The sequence below is a fragment of the Marmota monax genome, unplaced genomic scaffold, assembly GCF_021218885.2.
Source record: "Marmota monax isolate L192 unplaced genomic scaffold, Marmota_monax_Labrador192_F-V1.1 WCK01_AAM20220418_F8-fsc00021, whole genome shotgun sequence".
Lineage (NCBI taxonomy): Eukaryota > Metazoa > Chordata > Mammalia > Rodentia > Sciuridae > Marmota > Marmota monax.
Genome location: NW_026695228.1, coordinates 15,467,698 through 15,488,878, shown reverse-complemented (window position 1 = coordinate 15,488,878; position 21,181 = coordinate 15,467,698). Strand labels below are relative to the sequence as shown.

The 21,181-nt window shown below is 46.7% G+C and overlaps 1 protein-coding gene across 3 annotated transcripts in view; it reads right to left on the bottom strand.

Annotated features, from left to right (window-relative positions):
* Window positions 1–2,054: 2,054 nt before the first annotated feature.
* Window positions 2,055–21,181, bottom strand: part of Gask1a (golgi associated kinase 1A) — a 57,100-nt gene continuing 37,973 nt past the window's right edge. Inside the window, exons 3-5 of one of the 3 annotated variants that reach the window (XM_046437667.2) lie at window positions 4,669–4,791; window positions 3,390–3,493; window positions 2,055–2,796 (exon numbers count right to left, since the gene is read on the bottom strand). In XM_046437667.2, the coding sequence (XP_046293623.1) occupies window positions 2,586–2,796; window positions 3,390–3,493; window positions 4,669–4,791 (438 nt within the window). In that variant the 3' untranslated portion in view covers window positions 2,055–2,585. Of the gene's footprint in view, window positions 2,797–2,823; window positions 3,051–3,389; window positions 3,494–4,668; window positions 4,792–21,181 lie in introns of those variants that run through there. The other 2 variants (XM_046437668.2, XM_058576603.1) reach the window with 2 other exon arrangements.

The following is a 21,181-nucleotide window of genomic DNA, read 5'->3' as shown; positions in this document are numbered from 1 at the left end:
CTCTAACTCACACCATTTTCAAGTATAAATTTCATTCGGACTGAAAATGAATATAAAATAAGTACTATATGAGTATTTAAATAATCCTCAGAATAGTGACAGCCTAAGAGGACATGAAATGTAGGAGACTCAAAGGAAAAGAAGCAAATTTGATCACATGTGTGGGGAGCCACATTGAGTTACCACGACTTCCAGTCCTGATGCACCACGGGGATCGGAAAGAGCTACACTCACCTGTTCTTTTATAATCTTACCCCTTTGCCCTGTTTGGGATAGAATGTTCCATGGAAACTCCCTTTGTGTGTCCCCTTCTTTTGCTCTGCCTTTGTGTGTGGCCTTCCTCCTTGCCACAGTCAACCAGCTGATAGCAGACATCAGGAAGCTAGACTCAACCCCCTGAAACCTGACCCCTGGCCTCATTTGAATGGCTTCTCCTCAATAAAAGGGTTCAGCACCTGCTCACTCACTTGCTCTCTTTTTGTGGACCCTTAAGGTCAGAGGAGCTGTCAAAGGACCCCAAAGAGAAAGGTATCTCTGTCTCTTGTGTGGTTATTTCGTGCAGCCCAGTTCACCTGGAGTGACCCTGAGTGTTTTAGTCCTGGAACGCAACACACATGAAAATTAAAATTTTCCAATTGGCCAAAGACTCCATTAACAGATACAAATGGCATACTTGAAGAAAGCATTTATAACATGTTTAACAGGAATGATTGATTGCACTAATTAGACTGGAAGATCTCTACCAGATTAACAAGGAAATGATAAATACCTTCAGAAGACAAGACAACCCACAGAAAATGCAAATGACAAGCCTAAAAATGGAAAGATCATTTCATTAGTAATAAGAGAAATGCAGCTGAGCATGGTAATCCCAGCAACTCAGGAGGTGAGGTGGGAGGGGTTGCAAGTTTGAAGCAACTTAGTGAGACCCCATCTCAAAAAAATCCTGGGGATGGAGCTCAGTGGCAGAGCATACCTGGATTCAACCCCAGGACAAAAAAAAAAAAAAAGAAAAGAAAAGAAAATGCAGTTTTTAAAATAGGTCTCCATCTTAGATAAAAAAACAAGTCCAATGAATGGATAAAGAAAATGTGGTATACATACACAATGGACATATTACTCAGCCTCAAAGAATGAAATTATGGCATTTGCTGGTAAGTGGATGGAACTGGAGAATATTATGCTAAGTGAAGTAAGCCAATCCTACAGATCCAAGGCTAAATGTTTTCTCTGATATGTAGATGCTAATTCACAATAAGGGGGCGTAGCTAGGAAAGAATAGAGGTACTTTGGATTACATAGAGGGGAGTGAAGGGAGGGGGCGTGGAGGGGAGGAAGGATAATAGAATGAATCAGACATTATTATCCTATGTGCTACACATCCAGTGTAACTCTACATCATGTACAACCAGAAGAACGAGAAGTTATACTCCATTTATGTATGATGTGTCAAAATGCATTCTATGTTCATGTTTAACCAATTTGAACAAAAACTTTTTAAAAATGTAATACAAGGATATCGGGGCTGGGATATAGCTCAGTTGGTAGAGTGCTTATTTGCCTCGCATGCACAAGGCTCTGGGTTCAATCCCCAGCACCACAAAACAAAACAAAAATACAAAGATATTGGAAAATTGAATATAATAAATTGGTGTTTATAATGAATAAATTTATTTCTTCAAGTGATAAAAAACCAACTCTGAGAATATCAAGTATTAGGGTGTAGGGAAATAATCAGTTCTCTGCCCTCTTAGATTGATAGCACATTTTAGACAGCAATTTCTTTTAAAATCAGTAATGCCCATAACTTGGACCCAGAAACCCACTTCTGGGAATCTAGCTGGCAAATATTTCATGTCATGCAGTGATGTTCACAGCACCATTGTTTGTAATTGTTGTAAAAGAAAAAAAAATTCGAGCCATTTAATGTTCACTATTATGGGAATGTCTAAATAAAATATGACACATTCCTGCCTTGGAATTCCATGTACCCACCAATAAAAATGAAGTCAGTTCAGATGAATATAGAATTTAGTAAAAAGTAAAAAGTGTGATTGAAAAGCAAAGCACAATTCCAATTCTTTATTTGCACGTAGTGTGTATTTAAAGAACATATACACACAAACATCCTCGAGGGAGGTTCTGGTACTTTCAATTATTGTCCTCTTTGCTTCTATTATTCATGGATTTGATTTTGGTGAGCATGATTACTTTTATCACTTTTAAAGAAACAAACAAACAAAAAAACCGTAACTGGTAGGAATTAAACCTAAGCATTTGTCTTTATAGGCTTTAAAATCTCAGGCCAGAATCAACCTCGTTTATTTGTGCGACAGGGTTAACAGCCAGAGCCCAGAAGGCAGGGAAAAAATGTGGAGAGATTGAAAATTCAACACACATCCCCTGGCCCAGCCAGGTGGAACAGTCCATGGCGTCCATGTGACCCTCTGGTTTATGGCTTTTCCTGCTTGTCCTCGAGATGGGTGAGCCCAAGGAAATATGGCCATCAGACGGATGCTCCTTGGCTGAGGGTTGTGCTGTGAGGAGTCCACCAGCAACCGGGCCCTGTCTGGGCAGCCATGGGCTCACGGGTCCTTGTCCCTGAAGAGAGTGAGGTTGTGCTTCCGGATGTGTCCCAGCAGGACTTGCCCCCGCCGCTCCAGGGTCTGCAGGACCTGCTTCAGCCCCTGGGCTCCACCTTGGCTCTCCCAGAACACTGGGTCCATCTGCAACGACTTGAGCAGCAGATTCTGTAGGCAGCCTGATGCAAGAACCTGCACAGCAGACTCGGGAAACCTGCAGCAAAGTCCCCAGAACCCCACAATAGAAAGGGAAAGCAAAAGTGATCTCAGAAAGTTCCAGTGAAAGGCGAAGGCAGACTGTCCAAGTTGCACAGCTGGAGAAACCAGGCAAAGTTCCCAGGCCCGCTTCTGCCATCTTGTCCTCAGGGGATTTTTTGACCTGCTGTGCTGTGAAAGCAGAGGGCAGATCTTCTAGATGGGGCCCATCCCACAGAGAAGCCTGGTGGATCAAGTCTGCTCTCCTCTGTTCTGTTTGGCAAATGCAGAACCAGAATAAGCCCTGGGAGGACCCAGCTGCCTGCAAAGGGTGAGCAGGGAATCTCAGGCCCCAGGCTAGCTCTCATATCCACAGCAGGGGAAGAACTAGCCTTCCCAGACCCCAGTAGGACTGCTGGTTCTTCAGAAACAGGAGGATATCAGGGTGTACCCCTGTCAGCTTTCCCGGGGCTCCCCACTTCTCCTAAAGCTCAGATCCAACAACTTTGGTCTGATGGACTGTGGCTTTCTCAGTATCCATGGTCCCACAGTCTGCAGCAGGGCCATCGAGCCTCATTCAGTGAGCGTCCACCCAACCCCTCAGATCCTCACCCGTCAATGCCTTCTAGCAGCCGAAAGTTCAGCTTGTCCTCAGGGTGCTGAAGGTTGCCGGCATTATCAATGTAGACCAGATGAGACGGATTGCTGCTCCGAACCTGGGGTGGGGGGAAGGGGGAGAGGATGGACAGAGAGGGGTGGGTAAGGGTGCAGGATAGCTGGCACCTATGGACTGTCAGTCTTAAGGGGCTGGGGACCCTGAGCTGTCAGTCCCCACAATCCATCCTACTTGTCCAAATGGTCCCCGTGACTGAGTGCTTACTCTATAAGGGGTACTATGCTAAGTGTTTTTCAAACATGATCTCAATTAATCCTCCTAGCAACCCTAGGAGGAACACACTAGGATTAGCCTCATTTAACAGAAGCAATAAAAAAGCAATTTGCACAAGATCACAGCTTATAAGTAGCCTGGCTGGTTCACACCTGGACCTAGAGAGTTAAGCCCCAGCACCACCTGCTAACGAACAAGACAAGGAACTGCTTCCTGTTTGCGGGGGCATGAGTGGGAGCTGGGAGGTGCAAAAGGGTTCTACTCCTCAGGTCATCACAAGAAATTGCACACGTGCATGCTCACACTACACACGTGTGTACACCTACACACCTACTTTGCCACCTGCACCCGAGCACCTGGCATTCCCCGAGCATCATTAAAAGCACAAGTGACTCACACCATCTATCCTCAGAAAGCACTGATCAGACTATTTCCAGAGGAGGAGAGCTTAGTGTCTCCAAACCCTTTTCCAAAGTACAACCAGCAACAGAATTCTTTAGTACCTTAAAAAAAATAAGGTGTGGTTAGGACTGGAAACCATCTTTTCTGGCTCCTACTCCCATGCACACACTCCATCCCCTGCATTCTCCAAAATTCCATGCTAATTCCCCACAATCATCTCTAGCAACCTAAGCTTAAGTCAGGAGATTTTGTTTTCAGGACCCCTGTTTCCCCGCTCTCTGCCTCTTCTCCAGTCCACTCAAAGACCTTGTTCTCAAACTCTGCTTCCAGGAGCCCCCAGGGTTCTCTGGAGTTTCTCTGGGGTGGTGGAGTTCCACCCCCACCCCACCTCAGCCACACTCTCAAAGCTCCATTTGGTCAGTTTTATGCATTCATTGCAGATTCCAGGAAATATACAGGCAAAGGGTTCTGCTGCTAAGAAGAACAGGATTGGGAAACAGTAGTGTCTGATCCTCTGAGACTCGCCAACAGTGCCTTCCGCAAGAGACAGGAAGACCCAGGTCTGGAGTGACAAGGAGCTATTGTGCGGAGGAGACATACCAGGATGTGGACCAGTCGCAGCTCTGCAGGGTTCCGGCATTTCTCTCGGAGTCTTTCTTCCACACAGGGGTCTGAGAGCTCAGGCTCGAAGCCACAGCAGTAGCGATCCAAGCGGTCATGAACCTGCAGGGACAGCCAGTCTCTGAAGGGGTGGCACAGTGCCTGCCTCTAGCAGGCCCAGCTCTGAGGCCACCAGGCCTGCCGTGCCCTCACAACACCGGGGCCTCTCTGGGGCCCATCCTCAGTGGCTCTCTGTGCTGGTCAGCTCCATGGCTGACCTCCAGCTAGGAATGGAGCCTCCAATTTGCTGCTCTGGTCAGCTTGCTCCGTCCAACAGGAGCTGTTTGTTCATGGCTCGGTATGGATTGCACCCGATGCCCACTGCTCCTGAACCCTGGCCTTGAGGACACACCGGGCATTTTAGAGTGGGCCAGAAGGGTTCCATAAGAACACTTGGTATTATCCTCCCTTTAGAAGGCAGGAGTCATGCCTATGGGTCAGGAACCAACAAGATTGTGGGTCAGCCCCTCGCCCTGACCTACAGGAAGATATTGTCTGCTATGAGCCTCAAGAACCAAGAGAGAGGCCTAAATAGAGGTGGCAGAATCCTCTGGAGATAGAGGAGAAGGTTCTGCTAGGGAGAGAAAGACAGGAGAAGGACCATAGTAAAAAGGGGAGGCAATTTTAGAAGGCTTGGGATTGGATGAGAGATGAATTCAGGATGAGTGTCCAGGGAGAATCACCATCACTTACAGGATTCACTAGTAGGGAAGACTTGCACTTTTCCCCCTCTTAGGAAAGGATCTTGATTTAACACATGACCTTGTTGAGCACTTAAGGTAGAAGGAGAGCTCTCAAGAGGTCTGGGTGTGGAAGGACTTGCTTTGCATGAGACAGGAGGAAAATTCAGTTTGTTGCTGTAGAAAGGGAGAGAGGAATGGAGAGGGGTTAGGTGCCGTAGGGAGCCACAGGGGGCAGAGGGGTGAGATGTGCCTTTCGGTCACTCCATCTTGGAGCAAAGCTGTCATCCCTGTAAATTATTTAGTGGGTGCTGGTAATGGGGCTGAGCTTTGAATTCCAGTTGGTATGGATAGGGGGAATTAGGGCATGAGGCACAGGAAATACACAAAAAAAGGAAGAGCCAGCTCTCTGGGATTTTTCTGGGTCATTTCCTTAAGTCTCCAGGAGGTGGCAGCAGTAGGGAGGAAGGATTTGAGTTCTGGGCACTGGATAAGTCACATAGGTGCCTAATTCTCCGGCCACAAAGTGTACCAAGTTCCTGAAAGAGCACTGCATGGGGAAGACTATGATCCCATCTTTGCAGAATGGCTGGTCTACACTAAAAAGCCTGGGAACACCACTGGGGAGAAAGACACCAGCAACGGCCCTACAAACCAGCTCCAGTGAACATGCCTGGGGCTGGGGCCACCCAGTAAGAGAGGAAAGAGTCTGGGCAGAGGTGAGGGAAAGACAGCCAAGGGGGGCAGGTACAGGAAGCCAGGTGGCCCCACGCTGGGAGGAAGGGGAGGAGAGCCCAAGCAAAGCTGGCAAACTTCCTCCCTCAACAGTCAAGAGGCTCCAGTTCCTTGCAGCCAGACTCATTCCCAACCCTAGTGCTGATGGCACAGAACAGGCCCAGGCTTCGCCTCCACAGAAATGAGCCATTTTCATCCAGTGAAGCGATGATGGAGCATCCCTCAGCAGTGATGCTATAGTATGGTAGAAAATACATTTGGTCTTTGTTGCCAATTCCTGGCAAAAGGCTCCTAAAAGCTTTGGAATTTTTCAAGTGATAGCAATATTTTATTACCCACAACGAGGCCCTTTGGGTCACATCTGTGTTTTTGCCAATGTGGCTGCTCAGGGTGAATAGGGGTGGGAACTTTCACGAAGCCCATGACTCCAGCCAAGCGGGTCATGCGGGCTGCAGATGGGATTATAAAAACTTCTGAACAATGCAGAGAGCTTCAAATTCCAAAAACTTCCAGAATGGTGAACACATCTATCACTTCTCGGTGGCAGGGTGACACTCCCCAAATCCTCAGGGACATAGGCTACACTTAGGGCCCTTCCCAACCTCCCCCTGTCCACCTCTTCATCTGGATGTTTACTTGTACCCTTTACAATAAACCGATAAAAGTAAAGTGTTTTTCTGAGTTCTCAGAGTCATTTTTTTTGCACATTTTTTGCACATCGAGGAGGATCCCTTACTTCATAGCTGGTTGCTCAGAAGTACACTGTAACTAGCATCTGAATGGAGACTGACTTGCAGGATTAGATACTGACTTTGGGTAGACAGTCTTGACACCAAATTGGTGTTGCAGAGTTGATTGGATCAGGGAAAAAACCATCATCAGGTGACCATTACCACCACCGCTGTCACCTCTAGCTTGCTTCTTCCTCTTCGCAGCCTTGCAGGGAAGGCATTATTATCCTCACTCTACCCTTGAGGTCCCAGAGCTCAAACATGCCCAAGGTCATAAATGCAAGATGGGTACAGCTGGGATTTGAATTTGATGAGTGAGTGCTTCATTCTGGAGGTGATGGGCTGGGTTCCCCTATTTGTGCAGGGTGGGCTGCAGATGGGCCCAGGGAAACAAGATGGTGGTGCTGGCTAAAGCCCAACCAGGTCTGACTCAGGTTAGACCACAGAAGATAGATTGGACCCTTGAGACACCACCCAGGCCTGCTGCTGCCTCAGCTGTCATGGAGGGTGGTAGGTTCTGGGTCTTCTTCCTCCTTCACAATTTTGAATTCTTTTCTCCAGCCTTAATTAGTAAGACTGAGACCAGATTAATTAATTAATTCCATAATGAGTGACAATGGAGACCTCCTTTGACCTCTGCAAGTGGCTCAGGCTTTCCTGTGCTTCAAGGCGGGGCAGGATAACAGGAGAGCCGGGGCTGCTTGGGCAAGCACACACTTATTAGAGGACCTGGTTTTCCTGTGGGAGAACTTGTCTTCCCTGCTGAATATTGTCTGTTGGCATCAAAGTCCCCCGCATTCCCAATCACAAGGTAGAAAGGGGCCAAGTTCCCCTGGCCACTCACCTTCACCCCTGCTCCTGGCTCCCAAGGCTTCCCAGGGCTTTTTTCTTCCATTCTCTGAAGTTCTTAAGTTTTTTTTTTAATAATTTTTAAATTTTTAGTTGTGGATGGACCTTTATTTATTTGTATGTGGTGCTGAGAATCAAACCCAGTGCCTCACACATGCTAGGCAAGTGCTCTGCCACTGAGCTGCAACCCCATCCCCAGTTCTTAAGTCTTACCAAAAACAAATTCTCACATTGCTGAAGTCTGTGGCTTGAGTTTTCTCTTTTGGATGAAACATGCTTAGTTTCTAAGACTATAGCAGATATCTTGGTACCCACCCATGAACCTGGAAAGGTCCCCATCATATAGCTCCCTAGTCTAGGGAAGCCCTCTGGCCCCTGGACAGATATGGCCTCCCAACTCAGCAAACTAAAAATGCCATAAAATTAATATCTTTCTACCATCAACCAATGTCTTATGGGAGTTGGTGACAAATACCATGGCACCTCCCTCCTAGAGGATAATACTCTACAGGAGTGTACTACACAGTCTGTCACGGGTCCCCACCTGCATTGAGCCTCACTCGCCCACAGTGGCCGCCCATTCACTCGCCCACAGTGGTCGCTCGTTCATTACTGCATCCTTGGTGGACTTTTCTTCCTTTCTTCTTTCTCCTCCCCATTTGTTCGCCAGGCTTCCTAGAACCATCTCCAAAATGAACTTCTGGTACACAGATCCTAGTTTCGAGGTCTGTTTTTGGAAGACCCCAAATTTAGGCAGAAGCCCCTCACAGTCTCCATTTGCTGCCATGTGTCCAGGCACTTCTTGATTAATGTTTTAATTAAACTTTAGCATCTAGCACAGGACACGATGCTCCATGGAAGGTCAGATTAGAGCCGGGTGGAAACAGATTCCAGATGCTGAGTCTGGGTAGCATCCTTGCTAGTCTGCTCACATTGCTGATACCTACGGAGCATGCCCCAATTGAACATATCCAAGTCCAAGACTCTCATTTGTGGCCATCCAACCAGGTCTTCAATTGCAATTAAAATAACTCTGCTTTGAGGAGATTAAGAAAACAATAGTTTATTCTGAGCCAAATCAGTGACCATAACCCAGGAACACAGTTTGAAGAGATATGGAATGATATAGCTCTTCCCTCTGTGGAAGAAGTTACAGGAGCTTTTATAGTCACAAAAGAAAGTAGGTGGTGTCACCAAGCAGATGGACTATAAAGAGGCAGGGGAATCCCTTCTCCAGGACTCAGATGCTGTCTTTAGCAAGGTGGGGGAATCTTTTACAGGATTCAGATATTCTCACATCATTGGCTTTCCGCTAGGTAGAGACCAAAGGTCTCCCAAGCCCAGTGGGAGAATTAAGATCAGGACTCAGATTTCTTGCTGCTCTCTACTTTTCCACCCACAATGTTACCAACGTCCCCATATTGCCTTAGGAAGCCTGCAGGGGCCTGCTGTGGGTCCACTTTCCTGTTGGTGGCCAGTAGGAGAGAATGGGAGAGAGATAAAGGACCTGTCCCACCAACAGCCACAGCATAGAAATTCCTCCCTTCTGCCAAAGGGAGCAGCTGACATATATTCATCCTAGTCCAACAACCGTCAGTGGTGACGTACTGATCCCTGAACCCATCTTCTCCCAATCTAGGAGTGGGTGGAAAGTGAGTCAAGTTGGAACAGAGGAAGGAGCATAGAGCAGACAGCTGGGTCTCCTGCAGTGAGGAAGTCCTCATTCAGACAACTAAAAGACCGGCCAGGACAAGCCTGAGGATAGGGCCCTGCAGCAATTCATTCCAAGTCCACTAAAGCTGGTCTCATATCACCATGCGTCTCCATGTTGTCCTTGAACTTAGCAAGGGAGACTCTGAAGGATACGGAAAATAACATCCCCCAAGAAAAGGGGAATGACAGCCCCCAGGGAGAAAGGAGGACAGTGTGATCCAGGAGGGGAGGAGGGGAAGGCAAACAATGGGCTCTGGGCTGTGGACTTTCATCCCAGTAACAGTGGGTTTCACATTTTCGTATTATCTAAGTTTTCTCAATTTAGACTTTGAACCTGCACAGCTAGTTTCCTGACTACCCAGCTGGCATGTTCTAAGTCTCTAGTGATTAAGACACCCTAAACATTCTGCTATGATTATCATTAAAACATATATATATATATATATAAAAAGACCCATCTTGTAACCAGTTGCCATTTTCTCTCCTGAAAATGTGCCATTCCGCCGCTGCTTAATAGAGAAAGCTTTCTGATCTGTCTGAGGTTCCCATTTTGGTTATTTTTGTTTACAGATGGTATTCCATGCTTTCATTCATACTTGTCCTTACAGAGCAAGGGTCACTCCAAGGGCGGCCAATGGGGTTGAGTATAGTTTGGCAAACTGCTCCATAAAGGACCAGAGAGCAAATACTTAAAGACTTTGGAAGCTGTATAGTCTGTCACCACCGCTCAACTCTGCCACTGGTGTGCTTATTGTATGTACCATGGATACATATGGACATGCCTGTGTTCCAATAAAATTTTATGTATACTAAATTTTGAATTTCACAATAATTTGTTATATCAAAAAAATACTATTCTGAGTCGGGTGCAGTGGTTCATGCCTGTAATCCTAGTGACTTGGGAGACAGAATGATCACAAGTTTGAGGCCAGCCTCAGCAACTTAGCAAGACCATCTTACAATAAAAAAAAAAAAGTTGGGGATGTGGCTCAGTGGTAAAGCACCCCTGGGTTAAATCCCCAGTACCCTGTACAAAATTCTAATTTATTTTAGCCATTTAAAAGTGCTAAAACAATTCTTAGTCTGTTCATCCTAGGGATAAATCCTGGTTCCACTGTATCTTCACTATCTCCACTAAGCCAAAGAAGTATTGGCCTTGCTACACCTCAGTTATCTCATCAACAAGAAGGAGCAGTGACACTCCCAGGGACTTCTCTGAGAGCCACACAGCCACACACACATCTATGACGATAGATGCATAGAGTAGGGGACTGTTGATGGAGAGTTCTCAGTTGTCTCTGGGCTCCCAGGAAGGTCAAGCCTCCCCTAGCTGACACAGAGCTGCAGACCTGAGAGCCAGAGTGTGACACATTCCCACGTTCCTTCTTCAACAGGTGGTTAGCCTAACCAGGACATAGTTGAGGCACTCTGAATTTGAGAACAAATGAAGTGCAGAACAGGGCACAGTGGAGTCTTCCCAAGAGGATGGTACTCACAACATGCCCACTGCATCCCACCTCCCCACCCAGGCTTCAGGGGTGGCCTAGCATGGTCACCTCCCAAACAGGATATCTGAATGGGACAAGGCACTGCAGTCTGCCAAGGAGGGACATCAGGCCCAGCAAGAGCAGGACTACTGTTTTGAGGACAAATGTATTCGTGAGTCAAAAATACCCGAGTTCTCTTATGCTGGGAGAGGAAATGTCAGGGCAACTCCAGTCAGACTAGGATACAGTAACTGCTCTGGTTTTTGCTTCATGCCCTGTGATACAAGGCCAGACAAGGCCCTCTGGTCCTGCCAACCCTCCCTGACCTATCTCCAGGCCATTCCATGCAGGAAATTAACTTGCAGCAGCATTCATTTCCAGAGGAAGCTATAAGGAATGTGGGCCCCTATCATATGTACAGCTTTGGCTTCCCCAAATCTACTCCCATTTGAATGTTTGACAGGAGGAGCTTAGCCGGCAGAACTGCCAGCTTGATTACTTTGCCACGCAGTCTGGTTATTTTTTTCCACTAGGAGAAGTTAGGTTGAGACAGCAGATCAGCAGCCAAACAGGATGGAGCTGAAATTTCATTCCCACATTCTTTCAGGATATGATCCTTTGCCCTCTTTTTTTTAAAAAAAAAAATGAGGCATTACTTAAAGAAATGATAACCACCCTTTGCAGTTTTCTTTTGCTGAACCAAACTAGCAGTGTTGCAAAATCATGATGTGAATTGAAGTTTTGTTTAATTTTAGTTAAGACATCCCAAAGCTTTTACGCTGTTCCAAGGTGCCGTTCTGAGCGATTTACCCAGAACAACTTGTTTGATCTCTCCCAGCAACCAAGAAATAGACACTGTTAGTATCCCCATTTCAAGAGGGGAAACTGAGTCACGGGACTGACTATACCTAAGTTCACACAACTAGGAAGTGGTGGTGCCTGGATCTGACCACTGAGTCAGACAGTGTGGCAGGAACGTTGTTCTCTAGCATCAGCATCACAAGCTCTTGAGTGTCAAAAATGAACTTGGTTCAATCTGATCCCAACAGGTGCTTAGGCTAGCACATAGGACATAGTTGAGGCACTCTGAATTTGGGAACAAATGAAGTGCAGAACAGGGCAAGTGGACTCTTCCCAAGAGGATGGTACTCACAACCTACCCACTGCATCCCACCTCCCCACCCAGGCTTCAGGGGTGGCCTAGCATGGTCACCTCCCATAGAGGATCTCTGAATGGGACAAGGCACTGCAGTCTGCCAAGGAGGGACATCAGACCCAGCTGTGGTGGAAAGGAAGGTCCAGGGGGAAGCTCCGCCCAGGGGATGGGTATGGCCCTAATCCTATAACAAGACCCACCAGGCTCCCCAGCCAACTCTGGGGTTCCTCAGCCAGTGTCGATCCAGGTCTGATAGATTCCAGAGGGATACCTACTGACCCTGGTAGGGATCTTTCCCCAACCTGGGGCAGTCACAGGATCCACAGGATGGAAAGGGTGGCTCTTGGCTGGACAGGCTCACTACCTGGGGTCAGAGGGCTGCATCGTGGCTGGATGTGGGGCTCCCTTTACAACCCCTATGTCTCTCTCCATGGAGGCAGCAGGCTGGGACCACAGTGACTGACCAGCTGGCAGTGCTGCTTTGACTCTCTCACTCTCCTCTAAAGACCCACCTTGCCATGCTCCCTCCATGAGCAACACAGCATCTTCCCCGACAGGTCCAGGGAAGGAAAAACTGATCCACCTCAGCTCATCAGCCCCATGCCCAACGCCACATCCTCAGCACCAGGTTAGGAATCAGGTGATGGGATTTGAGAGCTATATTAAGAACCACTGCTTATCTAAAAAGCCATCTGTACATCAGTCTAAACTCTAAACACAAAACCAGCAGCCACGAAAAGGAAAATCCACCAGAGCAAGGTAGGTTCCGACTGGGAAAGCTAGAGTGAATTGTCGTCTAAACAGCTTTCACAGAAAGGGCCCAGTGAAACACGGTGAGGGGAAACACTGACCTCCACAAATCCCCAAAAGGCATTCGACTATTCACCCATCCCTGACAATTCTTAACAAAGCAGGAATAAGGAATGCTTTCTCCTATCTCCAGTCAAAGCCAGCATGAGAGCCAGGTGTGGTGGCGCACACCTGTATTCCCAGCAACTCAGGAGGCTAAGGAATGAGGATCAAAAGTTCAAGTCTACCAGGGTGCAGGTGGCACAAGCCTGTAATTCCAGCTGCTTGGGAGGCTGAGGGAGGAGGATTGCAAGTTCAAAGCCAACCTCAGCGAAAGTGAGGCATTAAGCAACTCAAAGAGACCCTGTCTCTATATAAAATACAAAAAAAAGGGAGGGGAGCTAGGGATGTGGCTCAGTGGTCGAGTGTCCCTGAGTTCAATCCCCAGTACCAAAAAAAAAAAAAAAAAGTTCAAGACCAACTCAGCAACAGCCAGAACCTAAGCAACTTAGCAATCAAAATAAAATCAAAGGGGCTGAGGATGTGGCTCAGTGGTTAAGCACCCTGGGTTCAGTTTCCAGTATTTTTTAAAAAAAAGTCATGGTTGAAACACTAGAAAGAAGAGGAAATGAGAAGACAGAATTCCTTTCATAACAGATGGAAAACCCCGGAGGGTAAAGTGAACAACCATTAGAAGACCATGTTAGTAGGCAATGGTAATGAAATTAAGATATAGTAATAGGCTTATTTAATCCGGTGATCCACCTGGACATATACTGCAAGGGAAGATCCTACTTGTGGTAACCACAAGAAAATGAGGTACCCAGGAATAACCCAACATAAAAATGAAGATCAGCTGAAGAAACATCAAGACGCTTCTGAGAAACACAGACAAATACATATCCTGTTCTTGGCTAGAATTACTCTATTTTAAGATGTAATTTTTTTAATCAGTCCACAAAAAATTTAATTTGGCTCCAATAAAATCTCAAAAGGATTTAGGAAGGGGATGGAAGTAACAGCTGACTGTAAATTTCACATAAAAAATATACAAGAATATCAAGAAAATTCTAAAAAAGAGCAATGAGAAAGACCAAGCCCTACTGGTTATTAACATAAAGTATAAAGTTCAGTAATTAAAACAGTGTGATTCTGGCATATAAATAGACCCTTTCCTGGAACTGAAAAGGGCTGGGAAATAGAAGTGTATATACATAAGGAAATTGGCTAACTGGTAGTATCTGTATACATAAGGAAATGCTATCCAGTAGTATTTCAGATGGGCGGAGGGGGTGGGGTACTGAATCTTCAACAAATGGTGCTAGGACATTTGGGCTGCCATCTGAAAAGAAAAAAAAAAGTCATTTCACACCTTATCCTTACTCCAAAATAACTTCCAGATGGATCCAAAATTTATGAAAAGCAGGAGAGAATTTTTAAAATAACTCTGAAGCAAAAACGGCCTTTTAAGACAACACACAAACCTAGAAGTCAAAAGATAAAAGCTTGATCATTTCAACAATGTAAAGTTTTTAAAATTTCTGCCCAGCAAAAAAATATACACAAAGCTATTGACAATTGAATTTAAGATTTACACTACAATGAAAGAAAAGATCACTTTCCATAATCTACAAAAATCTCTTTAAATCGTTAGGAAAAAAGACCAAGAACCCAACAGAAAATGGGGTAGCTGGGCATAGTGGTGCACACCTGTCATCCCAGAGCCTCTGGAGGCTAAGGCAGGGGATCATGAGTTCAAAGCCAGCCTCAGCAACTTAGCAAGGCCCTAAGCAACTCGGTGAGACCTTGTCTCAACATAAAATGGGCTGGGGATGTTGCTCAGTGGTTAAGCACCTCTGGGTTCAATTCCCAGTACCTACCCCCAATAAAAAAGAAAATGGGGCAAAGAATATGAACCACTTTGTTGTTGTTTTTAAAGTCTTTTTAGATGAAGGCAGGATTAGAGATAAAACAAAAACCAAAGAAATCATTAACTTTCAGGTTTGTGCAAAGGTAGAGTTAACCACAGAGCTGAGAGGGCCAGCCCTTTAAATTCCTGGGGTACCTCCCTTGCCTCGAGAATTAGTTTTCTATTGTTGCATAGCAACCCCTCCCCATAGCAACTCAACACAGGCTGTTCACTTTCTTTCTTAAGGTCAGCAAGAGACTATGAGATTTTTTGCTTTCTTTGAAAAACTCACCTGATTTGGTCAGGGCCATCTAGAGTCACCTCCCTTTTGATTAACTCAAAGTTAACTGATCAGTAACCTGATCCCTGGAGTGATACTACCTCATGTTCACAGGTCTCACACTTCAGGGAGGGGGGGTTATTGCTAGGTGGGTGGGAATATCGGGAGCCATGATAGAATTGCCTATCACACTTCACCCTAATCTAGATCCTGCTTTTAAAATATATGATAAGATGCTTAGTGGCACCTTCCAGCATCCGTGACCAGGCAGCTTGTCTCACTGTACTTGACTGTTACCATCTGTAAAACGGGGAGGAGCAAGCATGGCATCCCCCGTCTCAGGCCGGAGGACACACATGAGTATGTGTGGCTTGCAACAGGTATTGCCAGACAGGCGTAAGTACTTTATGAATATTAGCTACCATCATGTTTCCCAGATTGGCAGGGTTCACCAATCTGGACTCCTGTCTGACAGAACATCTGATGTCCTGTGGCCAAACTGCACTGGGTTAGATCCCAGCTCCAACACCAAAGGCTGTGAGACAGTGGGCAGGCTTCTCAGCCCTCCTCTTGTGGTTTGGATATGATATGTCTCCCAAAAGCTCCTGTGTGAGACAGTGCAAGAACACTGATGGAAATAATTGTTATGAGTGTTGACCTAATCTGTGAATTAATCCCCTGATGGGGCTTAGCTGAGTGGTAACTAAAGGCCGGTAGGGTATGGCTGGTAGAGGTAGGTCACTGGGGGCGTGGCTTTGGGGTATATATTTTGTGTCTGGTGAGTGGAGTCTCTACTTCCTGGCCCTGTCCTGAGCTGCTTCCCTCCACCACATTCCTCTGCCATGATATTCTGTCTCACTTTGAGCCCCAAGGAATGGAGCTATGAACTGACACTACTGAAACCGTGAGCCCCTAAATAAACTTTTCCTCCTCTAGTTGTCTTTGTCAGGTCTTTTAATCACAGCAGCAAAAAAAAAAAAAAAAAAAAAAAAGCCTACTAAAACACCTCCTAAGCCTGTTTCCCCCTCTGTAGGGTGGCTCCTGCAGGTGCGGGGACGGTGTTAGGCACTGTCAGGCACCATCTTCTGTTCTGGAGTCTAGGTTAACTAGCGGTCAGAAGGCCAGGGTCATGATTGTCTTGTTTTCAACCTCTATGATTGTACGGCGGACTAAGAGAATTGTAGAAAGCCCTGGAATTCTTTTGGGGTATAAAGAAGTGATATTTGAGAAGCAGAGCATAGCAACACTTAGAAAATCACACAAAGACCCTGTAAGTTCACTTGTTCTTTCCTTCATTTAGAAAGTGCTAATCTAAGACCAGCAGAGGGCTTGACTCTGTGCTCGGTGCTGGGGTATGGTATTGAACTAAACAGAGAGAGAGAAAGAGAATGTGTTAACAAATGATTATTTGTAAATAGGATCAGAAAGAAAGCTGTGAATAGGATCTGTGAAAGAGAGCGAACAATGGGGGAGGAGGAGGTGGGGAGAGCTGAGGCCAGAGGAGGAGTTACAAGCCAGTCAGAGCAAGGAGGCTCCAGGCCAGGAGGAGAGCAGCTTGTAACTCATGTAGAGGCTCTGTGCCTGGCCTGAGCTGTGCGTTTAGAAACTGACCAAGGCCAGGAGCCGAGGGATGGAGCTGGAGAGGACAGAAGCAGATAGGGTGTGCAGGTCCTTGAGGCCATGAGGACTTGAAGTACTGATAACTAAGACACTGAGAAGACCTTATCTGGTCTTGGCAGGGAATTACACCATCTGACTAGGCTGTGGAAGAGCTGTGCTCTCTGAGCCCGACCACGTGGGCAAACTTCCAAGTTTTCCCTCTAACTTCTAGTGCCATGTGGCTTCCACAGGGCTCTTTCCCATGCCTGCCCTGCCAGGGAGCTAATGACCCCCCCCCCAGCAGCCCTCAACTGCAGACAGGGGATTTTACCACCTGCACTGGGATGGTGGCAGCCCAGACCATCTGTCCCACAGGCAGAGGTGCAGAATGACTTCTATGCTTTAACATTACCAGCTCACAGTCTGCCAGAATTCTCCCGCTCACCCACCCAGTCCAGCCACCATGTGTCCTCTTGGAGGAGAAGAAAGAAATAAAAAGAGAGAGAGAGAGAGAGAGAAAGAGAGAGAGAGAAAGAAAGAGAGAAAGAAAGAGAGAAAGAAAGAAAGAAAGAAAGAAAAAGGATAGATAATGTCAAATCCCCCAGCAAGTCCGAAGTCCTCCTTCCTGGCCTCCTGAGTAGAGAGCCTCTTGGCTCCCCTGAAGATAGATCTGTTAGTGTAGCAGAATGAAGGTCACGGCTCCTCCCAGCCGTAGCTTGGCTGTGCAGTCACCATCTTAACTTTTCCAAGACTCTAAGACAAGGACTCCACCTTCCACCAGAGAGACTGCAACTGTGGCTGTAGATGGCCGGAGCTCATTGAGCCACCTCCTCCTTATAAGCACAGCGCACATGCACACACACTCTCCACGCCCACTTTGTTCATTATGTGAGAAATAGAAAAGCCCTGCGGCTCATTTTCAAAATATAGCCTTAATTGGATCCAATTGTAGCCATTTTAATTATCCCCCTTCCCTTTGCCTGCCCCAATTTTAAATTAGCCAATCGAGTAGATTATGACCTGAGCTTCTCCAATCAGGGTGAAGGGCAGCGCTGTGTTAGGGACTGCCTGTTAGGTGCACTTGCTGACCAGGTTTTAATAGCCAGCAAGAGGGCAAAAACTTGCCTTGCCTATCCACTTTAGAGCACGTGTTTGATTTCTTGCGGCACCTGGGTATTTCTAACAATTAAAGTACAACTGATTCCTCGCTGATCCATTTAGACGTAATGGGTTTTCTCTTAGTCAAACCTCTTCCTTCGAAATAGCATGGGGTAAGGTGGGAGGATATTCCACTCCCTATGAGTGCTTTATCTTTCTCAAAGAAACTAGTTGCTTAATTGAGAGCACAGTCCTGGTCATATTGGCCAGTTGAAACATATCTTTGACTTATTCATCACGAGTAGCAGAAGCTATTAGTGCCCCACGCATACACCCTGGGCACTCACCGTTCCCCAGGCAGGCTCCAGTGCTTTCTATGATAAACACCTGCAGTTTTCTGCCTTGACCATCCTCTGCCTGCAGGAGCATGATCTCTTAGTGTGTGCTTGTACATGCCGCCAGTCCTGGGAAGTCATGTCCCCAGGAGTGGTTTCAACCAATGACAGTTACATATTAGAGGACAAATAGCCCAGATTCCTTGGCCTTTCATGGGACAACTCTGAAGCACCTTCTGCGTACTTCCTCTGAGGACCCAGGAGGATTGAGCCCCAGTGGGGCCGTGTCTGACTGCCGTAGGGAGTACAGGGGGTGAATGGTGTACACATATGTGTGCCTGTGGGCGCATAAAGTTTGTGCATAAGTGTACAATATGCACTTTGGGGAGGAGTGTGTGTGATTGATCTGATGACTGTCCAATAAATATTCACTCCTCCTTCTGTTCTGGGCAGAGTGTGCTTCTCTTCTCTGATATTGGGCTTGGCCATTGACTTGCTTTGGCCAAAAGTCTATTAACAGATGTGACACTGACAGTGCTTTTGCAGTCTGGTTGAGCTCTTGAACTTCAGTTCTCATGAGAAGAGTTTGCTTGTGGTAGTGTCATTCCTTCTACCTGGCCCCAGAATGGAGAAATAAAGAACAAACCTCAAACCAACCCACAGCTGGGAGCCAACCTCAGTTGAGCCCAAGTGACCCACAGACCCTGGAGTAAGAAAAAAAAAGAAGCTGGTGTTTTAAGCCTTTGGATTTTGGGGAACTTTGTTATCAAGCATTATTTCAGCAGTCACTGATAATTACAGAGTGCTATGTGGGATTTGTGAAGCATACGTATGGATCGTGGGCATGTGGAGATGTGTGAGTGTGGTGCATGTATATTCCATGTCCAGGCAAATGGTATGTTGTGACACACAGAAACAGAAAAAATAAGGATTATATAGAATAAAACCAAACCAATGAGTATGTATACCCACCCCAGAGTGGGCTGCATGTAGGTTCATACCCAGCTCGGGGTCAGAAGGTATCTCAGGTTCCTGGCAGAGAAGCCCACAATCTGCAGCCCTGCCAGTGGCTTCTAGGAAAGTGGTGTCAGCCAGACAGGGGTGTTTGACTTGACTGTTGTCCAGCAAACCCGGGAAGAGGTGGTGCAAGCCCAGCTGGGTTGTGTCTGACCACACAACCAATCTGTGTGTGCCTTGGCTGCAGAGACTTCTGTCCCCACAGCAGGGCTTGGCAGCAAGGAAGATGCTCATGCTGCAACCTGGGAGATGAACAGAGGGACTCTGTGTGGAGCAGAAAGCAGCCTCAAGCACATGATTGGGACTGGGCCTCTGCATGGAGCTGTGCCTCAGAACCGAGGCCCCAGGGACTCCCTGCAGGTGTCCCCTTTTCCTGCCCTCATGCATGGCCAGCTGAATAGGGACCCTGCAATGAAGAGAGCTCTTGAGTTCCATCATGCAGGCTGCACCTCAGTCCAGCAGCTGTGACCCTAGGCAAGTAACTGAACCTATCTGGGCTCAATTTCTCAACTTTAAAATAGAGATAAATGTAGTATCTCATTTGCAAGTGACTTAATCCCTGACAAGTGTTGGGCTCGCTGCCTGCTGATGGTTGAGTGTGTACCCTCCAGGTACTGCATTAAGTGCATTAAAGTATGTTACAGAAAGGATTTCACGTGCAGAAACTGTATAATGTCTGTGTTACCATCTAACTTAGGCTGGGCTCCCCCAGAGACAGAGCTTGAGACAAAGATTCAACTGAAAGCAATTTATTTGTGAGCTAACTCTAAGACACATAAGTAGAGAACTTGGGGGACAAGATAGGGAAAGCCAGCCTTACCCCTAGTGATAATTGGGCTTCAATCCTGTTGGAGACTCTGAGATGTGCAGAACATGCACATGGGGCATTTACACCAACTCCCATCAGTCATGGCTGCCTCAGGAGGTGGCATGGCCAGCTTTTTTCCCTATTTACCTGGGAATGTCCCAGTTCCAGCATGGAGAGTCCTATGACCCGGGAAACCCACCCCAACCTGGATGGATGGTCACATCCCCTGGAGAGCATTAATTTCCCAGCACTTCCAGGGTGTCACACACTGGCCAGAGCCGGCTGCAGGGCCCAGAGCAAGTCAGAAGATAGAACTGCTGACATGTAGGAGATACTATGTACTAAAATGGCCAGGCCTGAGAGGATGAGGATGGGATACCCAATCCCATCGTGGAGGTGAGAACAATGAGGTTGGGAGAGGTGAAGTAATCTGCTCAGTTCACATGGTGGCAAGTGGCCTTGGGCACAGGGGTTTAGCCCAAGTCTATACGATACTGAAGCCTGTGCTCCTGATTGTCAGGCTCCATGACTCCTCCTCCACAAAACAGCTGTGGAACACAGACTGGAGGAACAGGAAGGACTACAGGGAATTGGCCAATCTGTGACTAGAAGCATCTACAGGTCTGCTATATTCAAGGGGCCACAGAGGCAGGAGGAGCTGGATGTTAGACCATGAGGAGGTGGGGCCCGTGGCCAAAAGGACAGTATAGCAGCCTCCAGCTACTCAGCTCGGGCTGATCCTGACCTATGGGAATGGAGGCCCAGTGTAAGTAAACAACCCTGAATTTTAAAGAAAGCTAGATTTTTATGGGAAATCTCCAAAGTATTATGTGTCATCTAAGAATATTTGTGTGTGTGTGTGTGTTGCTGGGAATTGAACCCAGGGCCTTGTGCATGCGAGGCAAGCACTCTACCAACTGAGATATATCCCCAGTCCTCATCTAAGAATTTTCTAACCAACCAAATATGGCATATTTGTCCCTGGCTACCTGGCTGTGACCCTGAATCTTGTCCTATGGCCAGTCTACTCATCTCCATAGGTGAACCTAAGAGCTAGTGTTGACCTTTATCTTCAATAAAGGTCTCTACAGAAATAGGGACTTGACCCAGTGTGCATGTACTGCACATGTCCACCTTTGCTGAGCTTTATTTGATTTTTGTCTATGTTTCTTTCCAGCTGTGTCTCTGCATGTGTGAGTCCACAACTGACTCCCAGCTTACAAAAACTGAGACCAGCCACAATGGTAACAGGCCAGTTAATAAAGAG